The sequence below is a fragment of the Thunnus thynnus genome, chromosome 22, assembly GCF_963924715.1.
Source record: "Thunnus thynnus chromosome 22, fThuThy2.1, whole genome shotgun sequence".
Taxonomy (NCBI): Eukaryota; Metazoa; Chordata; class Actinopteri; order Scombriformes; family Scombridae; genus Thunnus; species Thunnus thynnus.
Genome location: NC_089538.1, coordinates 7,755,508 through 7,774,674, shown reverse-complemented (window position 1 = coordinate 7,774,674; position 19,167 = coordinate 7,755,508). Strand labels below are relative to the sequence as shown.

At 41.7% G+C, this 19,167-nt stretch overlaps 3 protein-coding genes across 10 annotated transcripts in view; 2 read left to right on the top strand and 1 right to left on the bottom strand.

Annotated features, from left to right (window-relative positions):
- The first annotated feature begins 436 nt into the window (after positions 1-436).
- LOC137174954 (PC-esterase domain-containing protein 1A-like) lies at positions 437-5,368 on the top strand. The gene is made up of 10 exons (XM_067580509.1): positions 437-788; positions 1,049-1,130; positions 1,423-1,502; positions 1,657-1,889; positions 2,355-2,505; positions 2,996-3,236; positions 3,341-3,394; positions 4,027-4,095; positions 4,403-4,606; positions 4,819-5,368. Exons 1-10 carry the CDS (start codon positions 786-788, stop codon positions 4,962-4,964), a joined length of 1,263 nt encoding a protein of 420 aa, XP_067436610.1. The 5' UTR covers positions 437-785; the 3' UTR covers positions 4,965-5,368.
- Positions 5,369-5,709: 341 nt separating this feature from the next.
- Positions 5,710-18,192, bottom strand: LOC137174951 (dynactin subunit 1-like). 6 transcript variants are annotated; one of them, XM_067580495.1, is made up of 32 exons: positions 18,037-18,192; positions 16,042-16,107; positions 15,723-15,917; positions 15,321-15,402; positions 15,192-15,223; positions 15,016-15,036; positions 14,382-14,405; positions 13,749-13,835; positions 13,145-13,297; positions 12,927-12,950; positions 12,197-12,394; positions 11,793-11,997; positions 11,616-11,694; positions 11,171-11,330; positions 10,855-10,959; positions 10,463-10,654; positions 10,229-10,345; positions 9,954-10,106; positions 9,615-9,775; positions 9,276-9,444; positions 8,968-9,036; positions 8,631-8,843; positions 8,343-8,504; positions 8,022-8,153; positions 7,796-7,921; positions 7,562-7,704; positions 7,265-7,431; positions 7,047-7,165; positions 6,753-6,948; positions 6,558-6,631; positions 6,384-6,473; positions 5,710-6,288 (listed from the first exon to the last, which is right to left on the bottom strand). In XM_067580495.1, exons 2-32 carry the CDS (start codon positions 16,081-16,083, stop codon positions 6,151-6,153), a joined length of 3,828 nt encoding a protein of 1,275 aa, XP_067436596.1. In that variant the 5' UTR covers positions 16,084-16,107; positions 18,037-18,192; the 3' UTR covers positions 5,710-6,150. The 6 variants fall into 6 exon arrangements, with proteins under 6 accessions (XP_067436596.1, XP_067436597.1, XP_067436598.1 ...); XM_067580496.1 differs by lacking the exon at positions 12,927-12,950; XM_067580497.1 differs by lacking the exon at positions 13,749-13,835.
- The window catches only part of tdrd7b (tudor domain containing 7 b), a 25,828-nt gene continuing 22,520 nt past the window's right edge, over positions 15,860-19,167 (top strand). The window contains exons 1-3 of one of the 3 annotated variants that reach the window (XM_067580504.1): positions 15,860-15,955; positions 16,851-16,931; positions 17,335-17,388. The gene's annotated coding sequence lies outside the window, so the exon portion shown is untranslated. Of the gene's footprint in view, positions 15,956-16,747; positions 16,932-16,998; positions 17,389-19,167 lie in introns of those variants that run through there. The other 2 variants (XM_067580506.1, XM_067580505.1) reach the window with 2 other exon arrangements.

Here is a 19,167-nt window from a genome sequence, read left to right as displayed (position 1 = left end):
TGTTCATGTTGAGAATTGCAGTTACATATTGTGGTTAACAAACCCAACACCAACACACATTTAGGACTACACTGGCCCCATGGTAACCAAGTGAAAGCCCTGCAAGGAAATTGAAAAAGTCTGGATAATTACGTTAATTACAAAGATTGAAGAGTGTCGACCATGTTGAGTTACTGGCAAATTTAGCAATAAGTTTTTAAAAGCATCAATTTGGCACTGATAGTATTGATATGACCTCTATCACCTCCTATTGGCAAACATTGGGAATTGCATTTATTTATATTAACAATTTATAATTGTTTTTAAACGTTATACATGTAATATTTGATTATAATTAAACTTTTAAAAAAAACACCTTTAATTTATCTAATGTAAAAACATGTATGAAATGCAAATCTAAATCTAATTTATTTTTAGGTAGCCTCGCGAGACTGTGGTTCAAAGCGCGCCCGAAAATCCAACAGCCATTAAACGCCAAACTAACCTGATGGGACTCACGTGTTGACTGTCGGATTAACGACTGTCAAGTTACAGCTTTTATGTTAAAAGTACAAAATGAAAGCGCTGCCATAACCTCGGGCCTGTTTGAGTTGTCAAACTATTTTAAAAGTGGAGCCAGTGGCCAGCTGGTGAGGCCAAAGCGGGTTTGTGTGACCAAACTGATGACTTCGCTTGCCAGTAAAGTTGGCTAATTTACCGTTAATAAGATAACGTTAAATTCAAAAACAGCAAGATATATTTAAACGGGCAGCACTGACTTTAGCTCCTGACTCCTGACACTTACAATGGTAAGTATCCATAACGCTAGTGTTAATTCAAGCTAACGCCAGCTAATTTAGCTAAGTGCTAATGCTAATTAATAAATAGGAATGCGAGTTAAGTTACATAGATACCATTACTCGTAACGTTAATGGAGTAAGTTTTTGCCTATTGATTCCCCCTCTTGGAAGCACTTTTATACCCCATACGTGGTGAATTTCAACTCACATAATCTGTTTATAATAACTACTGTGAAAAAAACTGAAGTGTTTGGCTTGTTGGTAACTAGAAGGAGATAATGAAGTGTGTGAGCCACCAGCAGGCCAGCCTGCTGTTCCACAACAAGTTCATTGTGGTGCTGGGAGACTCCAGTGAGTATCAATTTAAATTCATTTTCTTCTTCAAATATGTGTCTTCTCTAAAGAAAAATACTTTTAAAAAGGACAATTCATGCATCTAAAATTTACAGCAAAACCTCACCGACTTAGTCGTATGTATAAATAAATAGATGTTTTTGTGCCATTTAACAAATAAGTGTTCAGGCCTTGCCAGCTTCCAACAGTCATGGATGAGTCTCTGTCACCCTCTAATGGATTTGTGGGTTGTGAACATGTATCAGCTCTTTAGCCAGCCTCTTTTAATGCTCTTTCTTAATGCCACTAGTTCAGCGGTCAGTGTACAAAGACCTTGTTCTGCTGTTGCAGAAGGAGAAATATCTCACCTTAAAACAACTGAAGACCAAGGCAAGTGATAATTTATTCAGGTTTACATACTGGTAAAAGAAATGTATTAAAGAAATTCTATATTCATGACATGACTGTTTTTGTTGTCTGTTTTAAACTGTAATCTCAAAAGTGAGATATAGCAACATTTTCCACTTGATCTTGTCTCCTTCAGGGTGAGATGAGCTTTGAACAGGACTGCCTGGTAGAAGGGGGTCGTCTGAACCAAATGCACAATGGAACGGAGTACCGGGAGGTCCGGCAGTTTCAGTCCGCCCACCACTTGGTCCGTTTTTATTTTGTGACGCGCATCTACTCGCGCTATATGCAGAGCATCCTAGATGACTTCCGGCACGGGTTAAAACCAGATGTGGTCATTGCCAACTCCTGTGTTTGGGATATTTCCAGGTGGAGTAACTGTGCATGGTACTAGTAATGGTACATTAGAGCAATTAGATTTGGTTCATAATGGTGTGTGTGTGTGTGAGAGAGAGAGAGGCAGCAGAGGCAGAGGACACGGCACTGTTTAACTAAAATATAACTTGGGTTGGCCTGAAGATGTTCACTCAGCCTTGTGTGTTGGTGAATCTCTTAATTAATAAGCAATGTGAGTAGTACTTTACTAGGAATTTGGGAATGAAAAATCAAAGTACATTTAATGCCTCTACAGGAGCAGACACTCATTATCATTTCACAGTCTTGTTGCAAGTCCATATCAGGCAGCTAAAGCAATGAAGCATGAATTTTAATGTCCTGTGGTGAATATGAGTCATGTTTTTACTTCCAGAACTAGACATTTTAGGCTTGTAGTTGTTAAATTATTTTTGTCTGTATGTTTATTTTATCAGCCTATGTCTCTGTTGGGTTTTGTAGATACACTTCCTGTTGGATCGATGACTACAAGGAGAACCTTTATAGGTTCTTTGACGAGCTGAGTGGGATTCTGCCGGAGGAATCCCTGTTCATATGGAACCTCACCATGCCCCTGGGAGAGAGGATCAAAGGTGGTTTCCTGGTCCCTGAGGTACGTCATCACCAACCAACTAAATCCTAAGTAAAGATGGGACTGGTGATTCAGAACTGTTGCACAATCTGTCCCACCTTCTTAGACATTTTACTACAGGTGTGTCCAAACAGTTGAACACTAACAGCCAAATGATAAGCATACCCATTTTAAATGCCACATCATATCACACACAAAAGCCTTGGCAGGCACACACGTAACACCATCTGTGTGCAACATACATCGCTAAATACCACGGCAACATAGTTTGTCTACTTACAAAGCACCTATATATCATTAGTCTTTAATAAGGGATGCCGTTTTCTCATATCAGGACAATTTTAAATAAAAAAAAATAACTAAAAAGGACAACAAGATATAAATAGGAGCCACATATACATTATGTGTATATATATTTTTTCCACATTATGTGATGGAGGCATTTTTTCCTCCAGAGTACTGCTGCTCTTCCACTCTTAAAGTTGTGTAATCTCTCCCTGCTCCCCTTCAGATTCAATACAAGGCTCCTCAGCTGCGTTACGATGTGATTGAAGCCAACTTCTACAGCGGGGCTCTGGCTAATGGCTATGGGATGGACGTGTTGGACCTCCACTTCCAGTTCCGCTTCTCCCTGCAGCACCGCACGCAGGACGGAGTCCACTGGAACGCCCTCGCCCACCGCAGGATAACCTCCCTGCTGTCACAACATGCTGCGCAGGCCTGGGGTGTGTCCTGTCCTCTGGCTACTGTTGGTGAGGAGGAAGACTTCGTATGCACACACACACACACTGTAAGGCAGGACTTGTGGTTTTGGCATACTACTGTAATGGGATGGTGGTGTTTCTGTGTTTTTTAGAGCATGCTGTTACTGATCAGCAGCCAGCCTGTGGAAATTCTACCAGACACACAGGTAAGATCTCAGATGATGATGACAATGTGTTGATAAGGATTATTTCTATTGATTGATTAATAAAGGGCAAGCAAATATGGGCAAAATAAATAACAATAATGGACAGTAAATTTTATATATCAATGTAATGTCCATTGTCCAGGGTCACATTGATATTTGAGATTGAATGTTGGCTTTGTTCTGTTTTTGTTTATTTTGGACTTCATGTAAGTTTAGAATTTTAATAGTATGTACTATGAAAAGATAAAATTGTTTAGTTATTGAAAAGATCTGAGGCACTTGAGGGTAATGAATTTAAAAAGCCTTAATACTTCATGGCTACTTACCTAGTTAAAAACATGCCAACATGTTTCAGCCATTAAGGTCTTCAACAGGGCAAGTACACACTTAAATGTATTATCCTCTAGTGCCTCACATCTTTTCACTAACTCTAGAGTAGTAGGATCCCCAAACTGAAGAGCACCAGAGGGATACCTTTCTACACCCAAGCCGCACTCTATGCATCTGTTTAATTTTTTTTTTTTTTTTTTTTTTTTTTTTTGACTAAGGTAAAATTGTTTTTACACATGACAGCAACACTGTTTCTGCAGTTTAGAGATTTCCTAGTCGCTGATGTTTCTCTGCTTTATTAGGACTGTTTCAAGTACAGGCTGCCACCGACTATCACTACCCTCCTCCTAGCAACTATTTTTCCATGACAGGTAAGACTTAAAACCTCTACAGAGACAGTTGGGTTTTTTAAGGCAGTGTCCTCGATTTTATGTTTAAAAGGGTAAAAACTGCTTAAAATACAGTTACCAAAAAAATTCAACCTAATGGTGTAAAATTGAAATATTCTGTCTCGTCTTTAGTGAAGTGTGAATACAAAATTTTGAGCACTCTGAAAAATCAACAATAAATGTCAGGTTTCTGTGTACGTCAGAGGTACATTTAAAAGACGGGAACACATCCCTATCTCTGTTATCGTCTTCTTCCCCCGTGTCCTTCACTCTCATCTCTCTTTCACAGAGTGGCACCCAACAAAGGGACATTACAGCGGCTACAGGGAGGAGTTCAGTAGTGATTCCCTCCCTTTTGGCTACTTGGACTTTGAGAAGAACCCACAGGCACATCGGCATGAGACCGAAAGAGCTTGCAGACCTTCAGTCCAGACACAGCCTCATCTACCAGCCCAGAGACATCAAGATAAACGTGGAAATAGAAATAGAAATGGTAAGTGTGCTGACCTAAATGTGGCAGAGTGACCAGACAGGTTGATGATGTGTAGCTATTTCTTTGGGCTTTTTATGTTATAGGCTTTTGCATGGTCACAATATTTGTTTTCTGATCTGCAAATCCAGTTATTTGAGGTCTTTCTCACTATGTGATCTTGTGCTTTTAATGTCCTCTCTGTATCCTATTAACATGTGCTCTTTGTTTCTCAGGTTTCAGCTACAAGCCTTCCCGCCACTTCGAGCCCTACAACGTGCCCCATCAGTACGTGATGAGGAGCCGACACACCAGACACCAATATACTCCGTACACCCATCACAGACCCAGTCAACACGCCCGTCATGGCCACTACTACTAAGGCAGAGGTGTTTGACACGATTCTGACCTGATCAGTGTCCACTTGTGTTATCAGCTCTTATCTTTTGCCTCATCTATGGGTATATTGTTTTATTTTACAACAGTCCTTTGTGTGAGAACTATACAGCTTGTAATCACAAGTCCATCAACCTAGTTTTTAGATTTTATTTGTTATCAATGTGTTCAGACATGCTCCACACATAGTGGTTCTTTTCTTATATTGTAAATTAACTCCCTGAACTATAAGTACTCTTAGTACTTATAGTTCTTTAAATTCTCAGTTTGTTCTTTTGTTACCAAAAGTAGATTTTTAATATATTTTCTTTCCATTTGAAAGCATTTTTTATTCTGCACTTTGAATGTATCAGGTGCTGCGTTTAAATAAAGTTAATGCTTGGATTTCAAGACAGGACTGTTATTGATTCTTTTGTGAATCAGTTGTTGCAGTTGAGAGTTCATGATCCTTCTGACGTCTCAGGATGAACATCATGTAGAGGTTTTATTTTTCCACACTGACAAAGTGCAGTGAGCCACTATCTCATTTGTGATCAAAGTAGTAGCTTTGGTTCATTTACTCTAACTGATGACAGAAGCTAATATTGGCATCTACATTTCCATAATGTATTCACTTAGCCATCTGGTATAAAAAAAGTGTTTGCTGTGGAACTTGTGGCCTAATGTTACCATACAAAGCCTGTTTACTGATGAACAAAATTGGACATGGATTTACTCATTAACTCAAACTGTTGCAATGAAGAGAAGTTGTTTTATTGTCTGAATTACAAATATAAAAGATACAAAGTAGGAAAAAAAAACGTAATAGGTGCAAGTACAGTATAAATGGCTTGTTGCAAGTTTTCCCCAGAGAGGAGAGGAAAACTGGTACATACGAATAAACAGTTTCAGTGGTGGAAACATGACACCTTCATACATAATGTGACATTCAGGAGTGAAATCCATTCTGACTTTTCAAGATCAGTTATACGCCAATATAAATGAAAACACACTAGTGTCAGTATTATTAGTGCTATAGTCTTAACTTTGCAAATATTGGATACAATTACCTGAGAATAGCGACAAGCAAAAGGGAAAATAGAGAACGCTGAAGTTGGAATGAGAATAAAGTAGAAAAAAAAGCTTTTCTTGATGTGTTGTCAATCATGGCTTTGGGCCAATGGTATGCTGTTTCAGGCCATGAGGAGGCGGTGCACTTTTTGCAGCTGCTGCTGTGATAGGACGAGGCGGTGGACTTGTTCCTGTCCATGTGTGCAGGGAATGGCAACGCGACCTACAAACACTGTTCCTCCCTGCTTCTCTTCCTTGGCCTAGGAGACAGTGCAAGACAAGATTAAGGACATTTTTTTAAGAGTCATGGAACTGATGGGATGTGTGTGTGTGTGTGTGTACTGTAGGGTGGTACCTTAACAAAGGAGGAGACTGGGAAGGTTGCAAAGTCAGAAGAAGCCTTCGCTCCAGGCTGATATGAGACCACATGTTCAGCTACTTCTCCCTGAGACAGAACAGAACGTTTGAAAAACCATTTTCATCTGATGGACATGGTAAGAAGAATATAATTTGATTCTGAAGTTGTTACCTTGAGTTTGTCCAGAGCGTCGCTGAGATTCTGCAGTCGAGCGGTCTGCTCCAGCAGCTGAGCACTGGCACTAACTGGAGGAAACACATGAGAGGGAAACAAGAAAATGAACCAGATCCCACTTTTGAGAACAGCTGGAAACACACACACAGGTGCAAAATACATCTTATATATCAGGTTATTATGCACACACACCTGTTGTCTTCCCAGTAATGTCCACCACTTTGACCTCTGAACTCAGCTTGAGCAGGGTTGCAAGAAGTTGGTCGGTCCTGCGATAGATGCCTGTGTTTAGTCCCTCTGGTGGCACGGAGCTTTCCTTGGACACCTGTGGCAGTTTGGGGGGGCAGAGTGGAGGTAGGGAGGCCAGTTGGGCTCTCATCTTCTCTGCCTGGAAAGAAAACATACTCTGGTTGAATATTACCAGAGTTTAGACAACCAGCACAGCACCATAGTGTAATAATAGCAAATCCAAAATCAGCAGGTTACCTTTAGTCTGTTGTTTTCATTCTTGAGGTGTTTGATGCCCAGTCTCTGAGCTTCAACCTGCTGCCTGAGGAGAGGGGAGTCCACCACTTGCACCGGCCCTGCCAGGGATGGAGGCAAACCTATTGGAAATAATAGACATTCAGTCATTATTATTATTATTACCTGTTGAAATCTATTATTTGAAAACTTACATAAAGTGCAAATCAGAAATCACTAACCTCCTGCAGATCCCTGAACAATTGAGGCAATTCCAGAAGCAGGCGAGCCTCTCAGGCCTTCAATGGTCATCTTTGATTGGTTATTGATGCGTTGCTTCAACTCTGCCTTCTCTGCCTCCAGCTGGTCGATATCAGCCTGCAGAGCATCCATCGTCTCCTCAAATTCCCTGAGGATGTGGGATAAAGGCAGGTGAGTGAGAAGAAGGTGACAGAAGTAGTTTTCGACAGAACTGAGAGGAAAATAAAAGGTGTAAGAGGCAGAAAGGCAAGATGAGAGAAAGATTTTTAAATTCGTACTTTTCCTTCTTCTTCAGCAGGGCAAGGTTCTCGTCCAGTTTGGTCTGAATCTTCTCCACCCGTTCATCTGCGTCTTTGGTGGAGGTGTCCAGCTTCTTCTCCAGCAGGCTCAGACGGACGCTGGCTTCACTCAGCTCCTCACCCTGCGAGAGAGAGAGGTATTTATGTACAACAGCGGACTTCTCAGAGGGAGAAAGGGGGAAATTTTTGTAGGTGTTTGCTTAAGTGCGTTACCTTGATCTTGAGGGATTTCTTCAGCTCCTTGATGACTGTTTCTCTGTCTTCAAGTTTAACTCCTAGACCCTCAGCGTCGGTCATCTCGGCCCTGACAGTGGCTGCTCTAGTTTCCACTGGAGGAGTCTGAGGACGAGGGGAAGAGGTGACAAAGAGCAGAAATATTTCAGTGTCTGAATACAATGTCTTGATACATCAATGTGAAAAAGTTACGGCGTGCAAATACCTTGCCCTGAGGTTTGTCGGCATCATACTCTCCTTCCTGCATAGCTGTAGCCATCTTGTTCATGGTAGCGATGACAGAGCAGCAGGACTGACGCAGACACTCCGGACCGTTCAGGCCATGAGAGCCGTACACCTTGGTGGAGGAAAAAAAAAGGAGCAACCTTAAACCAACTAATCCTTCCACGTGAAATCCACGTGTTCCAAAACCAACATTTAACAGTCTTGCAACAATACTCTGAACCCAAAATACTTTTCAGCACTCAAACTTGAAATTGCTCCTTGGATCAGGCAAATGGTACGTGATTATTCACTGTGACACTACCTGCTCCACAGCTTTGCAGGCAATATCCTCTAGTTTGAGAGCATTGAGCCCCTCCTGTTCAGCCAGCGGGGCCACCATCTGAGCTCCAGCTGCAGCCACCTCCTGCAGCACTGCCACCACGCGGGTCAGCTGCCGTCTGCACTCCGTCAGAGTCTCAGACACCTGCCAGACGAGACATGTCATGTAAGGCAAACATATACTGCAGCTTAACCATGTCTGTTTTTAAGCCCACTTTGAGCTCTAGTGTCATACAGCCGTTGTGTGTGTCATCTGTGTGTTTGTTCATACCTGTGGTGCGAAATTGAGAGCCGCTGGTACCCCAACCACATCTGTTCCAGGCATGCGGCGGCGGATCTTCTTACAGAACTGCCTGATATCAGAGCAGGAAGTGTCAAGGTCCTTCAGAAGCACAGCGAGGCCAGAGCTCTCCTGACCTGCAGTCAGGAACGCCCGCAGACGAGCGACCTCCACTCCCATGCAGTCCAGGGCACTCTGGGTAAACTGGAGGTGAGAGGGTGAGGTGGGTGAAGTTTACACAATTTTTTTATTAGCCACATACTAGGAGAGATGCTGTCAAAATCTTTAAATCTACAGGAAATTACATTATTGAAGAAGCTTGAAGTACCTTAATGTGGTCACCCAGCTGCACTGTGCAGTCTTCAGTGTGATCTGCCAGATGGATGCTGTACAGTTGCTAGAAGACAGAATAAGAATGAGTAAAACATAAAAACATGCGATTTTTATTTGTTGTAACTGCTATTAACACTGAGTGGACTGAATAGTTTTAGGAAGTGTGGTGATGCAGTAGGTATGTAAAATCACAGATGTTCTTGTACATAGCAAAGCAGATTATGGTGTTAACAAGGTAGACTTATTCATGAGTTCAGTCTTTTATGAGTAAGTTCTTCAGTGTAAAACCACATGTTTCGTTACCTGGTAGTACTTGATGGCCTTAGTCAGGGGTTCCACCTGAACAGTCTCATCCAGCTGGTCTTTATGCAGCAGGTCGATGAAATAGTCCAGAGAGCGCTCATGGAAGCTCATTTCAGAGTAGAGTGTGCCCATGCGCTTAAAAACCTCTACGCTGCAGGAACTCAGAGCCCTAGAACCAGAACAGACGGATCCATTTTGTTACAATATCACAGCAGTTAATTACTCTAACTCTGAAGAGAACTTATATTTTTTCATTTGTAGAAAAAAAAAAATCTGCTTTTATTGCCAGCAGCCTTGACACAATTCTTTTATTTTGAGTGCTGAAGCTGCAGTTCTTACTGTTCATATTTGTGCAGGGTGGCCTGCAGCAGGCTGAGGGAGTACACCAGCCCTGAGGCAAAGCTGCGTTGTTCTCCTGGAGGTCCCCTGAGCCCAGTCCCCTGGGCCAGGTTCCCGTTTAAGTTAAACTTCTCCTGGGCCTGTTTACTGATCAGCTCAGCCTTCAGGCACAAGGACACAAAAAAAAACATACAGAAACAGAAGTTACAGAAACAGACAAAGCACAACAACAGGAGCTCACACACAGTTAACAGAGATCAAGATTAGACACAGTCAAAGGATTTAAAACGGTTTCTTACAAATGCACCTACGAACACACTCATCAACACAGCTTCATACCTTGCAAATGAGCCTAGGGATGAGCAGGAGCACCAGTATGCAGTCGTGGTCTCCGCCGTGACGGAGGAAGGAGTCTGGCATGAAGGAGGTGAGGAGGGATACCTGTCTGTTCGATTGAGCCACTTCCATTTTCCTCAGCTCCATCTCAATGGCCTGGAGAAACAGATTATTTGTTTTACATAAGAGAATGAAGGACAACAAGCGCATTGGTCTCAAAGGTGTAAAACTACCACGAGTCATTATTCCTAGCAGGATAACAAATGCAGGTCACCAACCTTGGCATAAGCCTTGGTCTCTGCAAACTTGATCTTGAAGTCAAATAGCTCTGCAGGAGGTTGCTGAACCTGTTCAGCGTTGGCGTTTTGCTGGCTGATCAGCTCTCTGTTGGCCTCCTGATACACACACACACACAAAAAAAAGCAAATATAGCGTCAAGGCATCCACTTGCACAAAATGTAGGCCCAATGCTTCCCACATCCCTACAAATATCATCTGCTCTCTCTACCCACCTGTAGGCTGCTGGTGAGCTCTCTGTATTTGCTGATGGTCTGCTGGTAATCAGCTACAGTCTCCTGTGCGGCCTCCACCCTTTTTTCTGCCTCTCTGACCTTCGCTGCACTCAAGTCCAACTGCTCCCTCAGTTCCATTTCCGTCTCCCTGCAGTTCTCCTGGAGCTCATCATTCATCTCGTTGATCGCCTCCTATTGACGCAGAAAAAACACAAGAATATTGTAAAGGTTCTGCAGTTGTGACTGTACTCATTTTTTTCCCCCCAGGAATTCACATTAAAATGGGAATCTGCATGTGAATACTTCGTAAGTCTGGCTTGTGTTGGTTAGAAAACAGACTTTTCACTGCAATTAATGCTGAAGACTGGAATCAGAAATGCAGCTGCACTTACCAAATCAGTCACAGTTTCTCTCAGCTCTCTGACTTTCTCCTCCAGGTCGAGGTTCCTCTCTGTCAGGGTCTCCACCATCTCTTCTGACCCCAGAGCTGCATCCACCTGGTATGTGCACACATAGACACGTATAGATACAATCAAATTCTGAGATGACAAAAAAACATGAATAATCCTTGTTTCTTCAAACTTCTAAAACTTTGCTTTTACTTTCTGCATTTGACTTGTTTTTTAAGTGTCAGTCAGTACAGTGTAACCTCATGAAAGCAGCATCAGAGTCATGAAAACATCTCTTCTTGTGTGCCCCAAACTTTACCTGCTCTTTCAGTTCATCGATTGTGGCCTCCCCTTGCTTAACCTCCTCCTGCAGTTTTTCCTTCTGGGTCCTCAGAGTCTCCAGCTCAGTGTTCTTCTTCTCCATCTGCTTCTGCAGCTTCACATGCTCCTGTTTCTCTGATGCAGACAGGTCACGCATCCTGAGGAGGAAAAGGGGAAGGTTAAAATAAGATTTTTGACTTATTTGCAGGTTATTTATGTTTTATTTATATTTGTAAAGTGCTAGGATTTCTGTGTAGTCATTCTTTTCCACAGGTTCCATTTTGCACCAGCAGCTAAACTGAAAGCTTTTGGGAGCTACTGAAAAATTAACAGCTGAGAAGAGGTTGCTTTATCCATGAGCGTCTTCTCTCCTCACTTGTTTCTAAGGTGTAAAGTTCCTACATTTGGCCCGGAAATAATTACAGATTTGACATTTTACTGACCTGACCAAAGCCTCCTTAAGTCTGCCATTCTGCTCCTCCAGCTGTTTGACATGGTAACTTGAGGCGGCTCCATCTGATCCTGCAGGACAAACAGAGAGTGAATTAACAAAGGAGAGACATGACAAGAAGGAGAGAGAGATATAAAAGAGGCCTTGGATTTGGGAGTAGAGTACAAACCTTTCTCTGATATCTCATGTCTAAGGATCTCCAGGTCCATGGAGAGCTCCTCCACTTTCTCCTTCAGCGAGTCCACCTCCACTTGCAGTGACTCGGCCCGTTCTTCAGCCATCTCTTTGTCCAGTGTGGCCATCTCGATGGCGTCTGCAGTGTCTGACATCTCTTCCATGTAGCGGTCCTTGGCCTCCTGTGCCTCACGTGCTTCCTGGGAGGAAAAAGTCATGTATGATGGTTCAGTTTCCTTGGTTTATTTGTTCAAGTTACAGTATCACTTTACCCTACAAATTTGTATTTATTTGCCACAATATACACTATTGTGATCACCCTTAGTCCTGAAATTCAGGTCTTTTTTCAATTATTTATAATTTCTAATTTAATTATTACTACTTTATTTTATTATGCACCTTCTTGGCCTCCTTGAGTTGTTTTTGCAGATCGGTCTGCTGCTCCTGCATTTTGGTCTTCCACTCCTGAAGTTGCTCCAGCTGGATCTTGTGTTTCTCGAGTTCCTTCAGTTTGGCTTTATCCTCAGTCCGCTTCATCTTCAGCGTCTCCAGCTTCTCCTCCAAGTCCTTGACCTGGGCTCGCAGTGACTCCTCTTCCTGAGAAGGTGGAGGGAGAGGGGAGAAAATGGGAGAGCAAGCAAAACAGGTCAGTAAACTGAACAGATCCTGCAGCTTAAATGCGCTGCCTTTAGGAAATTTAAATGATTAGTCGGACTTCCATTTATTACCAAAGATTTTGTTTTCCAAGCAGTAAGGAAACCTATAAAAAAACATTGACCAAGTCCCATCACCAAAACCCAGACCAAGATGAGAAATGTTAATTTCACTGCACCAAATTAAGTGGCTTGAACCTTTAAAGAATACAGAGCACTTTAACAGCAACTCTTGCCAAAAACATTATATGGCAATGTAGAAAGATTAATCCATTATCTCAAAACACAATGGTGGAATTCTACATTGCATTAAGTGCCAGAAAGTTAAACCATGCCATAAATCCAACGTGAGGACTTAACAAAATCAAGTATTGAGAAGATGTGCTGAGGGAGGTTTTGCCCTCCGATCCTCTGAGTTTGTTAGTAAAATCATGCCAGATATCATCAGCATGCATGAATCCATTAGAAAACTCTACCTGCTTGGACATGGACGGTTCCACCTGGTCAAACATTGACAACACGGATGAAATGGAACAAGCTCATTAAAACGATGAATATGACGGAAAAATAAAAACAAAATGATGGAGATGAAATGTCAGTCTAAACACCTTCTGCTAACAGGTTTTTTGTGGGTAGATTTCTTTAGTTCTGCTGACACTAAAATTGGTTGTTGTTGTAATTGCCGGTGACCCACCTTGCTTTGAGCAGCAGGGCCCGGGGTTGCCACTGCCGCCGGCGACCCGCTGGGCTGAGGCACGACAGGGGCCCCCAGTGCACCCTGGTGGGAGGACAGGCCCGCCTCACTGACATCACCGGACAGAGAGGACGACAGACTCTCACGAGACGCCTGGCAGAAGAAGGTATTGGTGAGAGGGAGAAGGGGTAAAAGAGAGGAGGAAGTATTGGGGAGATGACAGGGGAAAGGAGTCGTGTGAGAAGTGAACAATCTTACAGACTAGAAGAACTTTACACAGGCTTCATTTCTATGGTGCAAAGTATTTAAATTTCAATACAAAATCCAAATGTCCAAAAAAAGTTATTCTCCCACAGTGCACAACTTTGATTAACCCAGTAGAAGAGTGAACATCAATACAATGTACTTCATGACATCATATGTCTTCATAGACCAAACATTTCACCTCCCCAGTGATTTTTTCCCACGAGACACCACTTTGATTTAGTTTAACCTGTAAAGCTCTGCATCTCATCTGAGCCACGAAGGACAAATTCACCCGTTTTCAGTGACCAAACGTTTCACCACCACTCCCTGTGAGGTTCCCGGATGTAATAGAGCGTACCCTGAGCGACAGGCTGGGGCGGCCGGCGGAACGTACCAAGAGGGAGGGGAGGGAGGTGGCGGGGGTGAGGCGACTTGGCGTGCTCCACTGCCACAATGTTATCATGGAGACTGTGTTAGGACTCTCAAGGATTATTTGTAAAACTCAGCTGCAAAGTTAGCCTGAACCTAAATTTGATTATAGTTTTAAGGCAAGTTTCCATCTAATTGGAAAGAATTCACAATATTTGACAAACGTTTTACTTTAAGATTCTCAAGGGATTAATCATGTCTGTAGTCCCATGAACTTATAACATTAACAGCATCATTAATGTGTGTTTAATAGCAGTTAATTGACATGCACCTCCACCGAATCACCACCAAACCACAATCCCATTCAGTCTATTTTAAGAAAAGTTGAAATAACCAGACTGCAGACAGCAGCCCAATGCTTAATCTATTTCTAACATGTGTCTCCTCTACTGTAGTTTAAGGATAAGTATGTGCTCCTTATCATACTACACAAAAATGCATGGCCTTTGAAAACATTGCAAACATCTGAAGTCGTGCCCTTGACTTGCAGAATGAACTGCAGTTTCAAATGAGACTGTTTTGATGCCCTTTGACCTCCCCCGTCTGCTGTGCATGAGCTCACCTTGGCAGAGCGGCGGGTAGAGGACTTGAGGAGAAGAGGAGGAGAATTGCAGAGAGAAGAGATGGACACACACGCGCGCACACACACACACACACGCACACGGATACGCGCACACATGCGTCCAGTGGCGTAGCAAGATAAGAGATTAGCAGCACATAAGAAGCAAACCCATTGTTAGTTTATATTCACTGATCATAGCTTTGAGGGCTGCATGCAGCATTTACTGCCATCCTAAAGCATAATTATTCTTGGTGACTTGAGCCATAGGAGCAGAATAAAATGTGAACTCATGCAGAAATGTTAAAACTTAGTTATGAGGACAAGAGCCCGAGAGGAATGACAAAGACATCGTCACGACAACCTTGAAAGTGTCAGAATTGTGGCTTCAAAATGTTTGAGCATGCTGGATGCCTTCACGAGAATACAAATAATAACTTGAATAAAATAAAGTGAGCAAACAACAATACATCTGCCGTACAAAATGGGAGTGTGGTCAAAAAAAAGCGAGAAATGATGACATCTATCTGTACATCTTCTGTGCAAGTGTAAAAACATGACATAGAAAAGATGAGCTGCCAGTCAAGTGCGATTAATCAAGAGGAGAAGGCAAATAGCTGGATTTAAATATTTATACCTTCTTAACACTCGATGGTATCTGCAAAAGGTATTCAGAAAAACAAAAATGAGATTTCAGTCTAAAAGCCAAGAGGCTAAAGAAAAACTCATAATCCATTGTACCGGAGAGAAGAAAGGAAAACAATATTAGTACGTAAACAAAACACCTCACTTCTCTCAGTGTTGGTTGCCTACCTGTTTGGTTGTTTTAGGAGTCTCGGGAATGTCTGGCGGGAAAAAAAAGAGAATTATTATTATTATTTATTGATATTAATATTTACTTTTAGGTATTACATTTCAGACACAGCTGTGGTCCATGCTTACCTTTTTGTCTGAGTGTCTTGGTAGTGCCAGACTCAGGAATATCTGGTGAGGTAGCAGTGGAGCCGTCTTCCACCACCTGGATCTGCAGAGAGTGACAGAGACACTTAAACCATGAGGGGTGTGATCAGGATAACATGCATACGGGGGCAGTATAGTTATAATAATGCATGTTTTGCATTAATAATATTTCCTATCTGTCTGTTGTCATGCATACTCAGCTGAGGCAACTGAGAAAATTGGACAAATCCTTACACATTTTAAACACATTGAAACCATGACACCTCCCACCTTTACAACAGCATGTCAATGACTGAAATTAATATCAGCTACTGACATGACAGGAGGCTATACGCCATCATCCAAACTTCATGTGCACATCATACATTGGTCTTTTTCACTAACCTGGGACTGTCTGACAAATATCCCATGATTTTCCTCACAGGTGAAGTAGCGTTTCCCCTGTACGGTGCCATCGTTCTTGCCTTTGGCCTCATCCAGTATGACACCCACCCATTTCCCGGAGGCAAAGAGGGTAGCACCGATGTAGGCAACAGTACCACGCTGACCCTTTCCTGTCACCTCCACTACCGAGCCAATCTAGAAGAGGAGGAGTAGAGAGAAGAGGATAAGACTCTGTAAGTCATTAAACACAAGGTGATAGTAATTAATTTATGTTTGTTGTGTTCTTCCTTTCTCATGTCTGTATTGAAAATTGACCTACCTTTGGAGGTTTACCACTCTCTATGGTTCCTCCGCTGCTCATTTTGCTGATCAATTGGCTGGTCAGCTGGAAGATTGGGGGAATACAGAAGGGGAGAAGGAGAGGACCAGTGAAGAAGGATGATTAGGTCATTACATATCAGAAAACCTGTTGTTTAAATGTAATAATTCCTCCGGAATCTGATATGTGAAATCTTAGTCTTGGTCAAGTAGACATGATTTAGTAGGAATGCAGGGGCAAATCATTTTTAATACCGTCCACCGGGTCACAACATAATTGTGTTATGTATCACCAACTGATTTCTTTACTGGAGAGAGTGGCATCGCTGTGCCCTATAATTCCCCCTTTTCCAGCAATTATCAAGAGAAGTTTAAGGAATCAAAAATATTCAATGACAAGCGACTCTTAATGCCGCGGAGCACAGCAACACACTCATGCACCCAGTCATATGTTCCCGACCACAATAGGCTTCCTAATAAACAAGCTGTTTCTCTGCCTTTCTCACACAAAGACGTTCATTCAGGACAAAGTAGGACTGCGGTAGAGTGTAATCCTTTTATGGGGCAGTAAGGACATGTGAATTCACGCGGCCTAACAGTTTTCATAAATCACAGGGCAGAAAACTAGATAGAAAAGGTTGATCACAGCCCTGTGATAGAAGCTGTAGCACAGGATTTTATTATTTTCAGAGAAGGTGAGGTGCAGTTTTGCAGAATCCTCTGTCTGGAATAAATTTTACTTAAGATTAATGGGAACAAAAGTTTGATTATGGGTCAAACGTACAGTCGGTAACTTCATCTTCTCTACAGGTTAACCAAGAGTTACCTTTTACACATTTCAACCAATGAAGACACAATATGCAGCGAGGTGAATCTTGCATCCATTGTATGGTAAGTGCCACAAATCCTTTCTTTTTTTAAAATCATTTTTGCCATAGGAAATATACAGCAATAGCTTCTTCTGATGAAGTGAATTGATCCAAATTAGTACTGATGCACTAAGTAGGATATCAAATATTTAGTGTCCATGTTACTCACCCGGGGGGTATACGAATGTCTCCTATTCATAGCCATAATATCAAGTTAAGATGTTTACAACTCCAGTACAAAGATACAATTCCAGTGCTGATTTTTCTCTACATTCACATCCCTTCCTCTTTCCCAGGGTGAGGAGAGGACAATACACGACTGTAATTTCAGGGAGGGATCAAAGTAGTGCATCACAAAACGTCACCACACCGCCGATTTGAACTGAGAAAGGGAGGGCAATATCTCGCTGTTGTGTCTCCCACAGGAGCTACAGACGGATGCTTGATACTTGACATGCCGCAGCGAAAATAGTGATGAGGTAATTTACTGCTGTACGTGACTCGCTATATTTATATGAGACTCGCAGTGGCGATGTGACTAGCCTAGACTGGTCATGATTCCTGCCTTTGACACGACATAAATTATCCTAACACAATCCTTAACAAAGGTTAACAATGAAGCTTTCTCAATCAAAACAATAACCAGCTGTCAAACAGTGGCTGACTTCAGATTTTTCTCCCACCAGGTACCGTTAGAAGGCCGGTGCCGCATTAAGTCAATGATTTAGCTTTACATTCTGATGAAGTATATTTACATAAAACACAATATATACAATATTATAAGACCCAAAACAACTTATGTTTAGGGCGTAACGTTAAACTAGCCACGTAGCAAAATGTAGCTATAGAAACAATGACATACATGAAGCTGATATGCCTGCATTCTCTGCTTGAACTACTTTCAAACTACTACTGACAGCTTCAGGTTACATAAAACGACTTTAAAACAATAAAGCTGTGTGAGCTGACTGTCATAATTTAAAATTAATCTACATTAACGAGCTGGTTAGTGGTAACATAGCTAACGTTAACATTGGCCGGTTTAAGTTATAACGTTAGCAAGACGCAAGGTCACAGCTAGCTACTTATGAGAAGCTACAGTTGAATAGCTATATTTTGTCACTTACCTGGCATACACAGTAATTCGTTTATTCAAGTGTAGCTCCTAGAGATGTTCCTACAGATAAACAATAATCCTCTGTTATTATCTTTTGGCTGCCTAGCTTGGAAATCCGGTAGTCTCTTCCGTTTTTTGACAGGTCACGTCCGGTGGCCGAAATTTTTTTTCTAGGATGGCGATGTCATGACCCGCCCTACTCTACCTCTGATTGGCTTATTCTGATATTATTACCCTAATCCTAACCAATCTAATTCCTCATACATAAACATAACCAATCCAACCAACGAAGGCAGTGAGTACTAGCCAATCAGAGGCAGAGTAGGGAGGTGCATGACTTCGCTTTCCTAGGGAAAAAAAAATGGCGTCGGTGGCCTGACAGGACAAAGATTAGCGCCCCTGGTGGCTCAGTCGCTTATCACCAGCTGACCATCTGGGCTGCAAATTTTATTTATTTATTTATTTATTCTTTATGAGGTTTTCATGGGGGGTTGCCATCTTCTTCTCTTTGAAAATATAACGAATAATGTCCATTTTTTTGTTGTCTCATAATGTCAGTATTGTTACTGCAACTGTACTAAGAGCTCTAAATTACAAAAACACTCAACTTGGCAATATTTGTCATAAATTAGACATGTAAAGCGAAATGTACAGGAAAAAAAGAAAAAAAACTATGGGAGAGATACGTATTACCTTGAATTCATGGGTTTTTGTTTTTACTATTTGACAGAATTTACACAGAAATCTACTAATAAAAAGCACACTGCAAAGGACCAGACCATAAGCAATTCATTAGTTGTTGGTTTATTGAGATTTTAATTCAGATATGAATGAGGAAGACGACTAGCAAAACAGTGTCTCAAATATAACAGTCTACAAGAGAGACAAGTGTCAGATGTGTAGTGTCAGAGTTACACAATAAGATGATAACATCAGTTATACATCTGGCAGGCTTCACAAATTTACAACAATTTAATGATTTAGGCAAATCATGCGAGTATCTTCCAAAGTAACAATCGTTTTTAGTGCAAAATTCTCTCTTTGTGATACTAACTAAATGTGCATAATAAATTCACAATAAATAAATAAGTAAAAATATTTTTGCAAAAAAGTAGAAATAAATATGGGTAAATATACCAAC

Excerpts from the sequence above, each read along its gene's own strand:
- LOC137174954 (XM_067580509.1), top strand. Across the intron at positions 1,890-2,354 it reads TGTGTTTGGGATATTTCCAG|ATACACTTCCTGTTGGATCG; the intron begins GTGGAGTAACTG and ends TGGGTTTTGTAG. Across the intron at positions 4,096-4,402 it reads CAACTATTTTTCCATGACAG|AGTGGCACCCAACAAAGGGA; the intron begins GTAAGACTTAAA and ends TCTCTTTCACAG.
- LOC137174951 (XM_067580495.1), bottom strand. The coding sequence starts at position 16,083 with ATGAGCAGCGGAGGAACCATAGAGAGTGGTAAACCTCCAAAG. Across the intron at positions 12,395-12,926 it reads AACCGTCCATGTCCAAGCAG|GAAGAGGAGTCACTGCGAGC; the intron begins GTAGAGTTTTCT and ends CCACCTTCTCAG. Across the intron at positions 7,432-7,561 it reads CTGCTGAAGAAGAAGGAAAA|GGAATTTGAGGAGACGATGG; the intron begins GTACGAATTTAA and ends CCACATCCTCAG.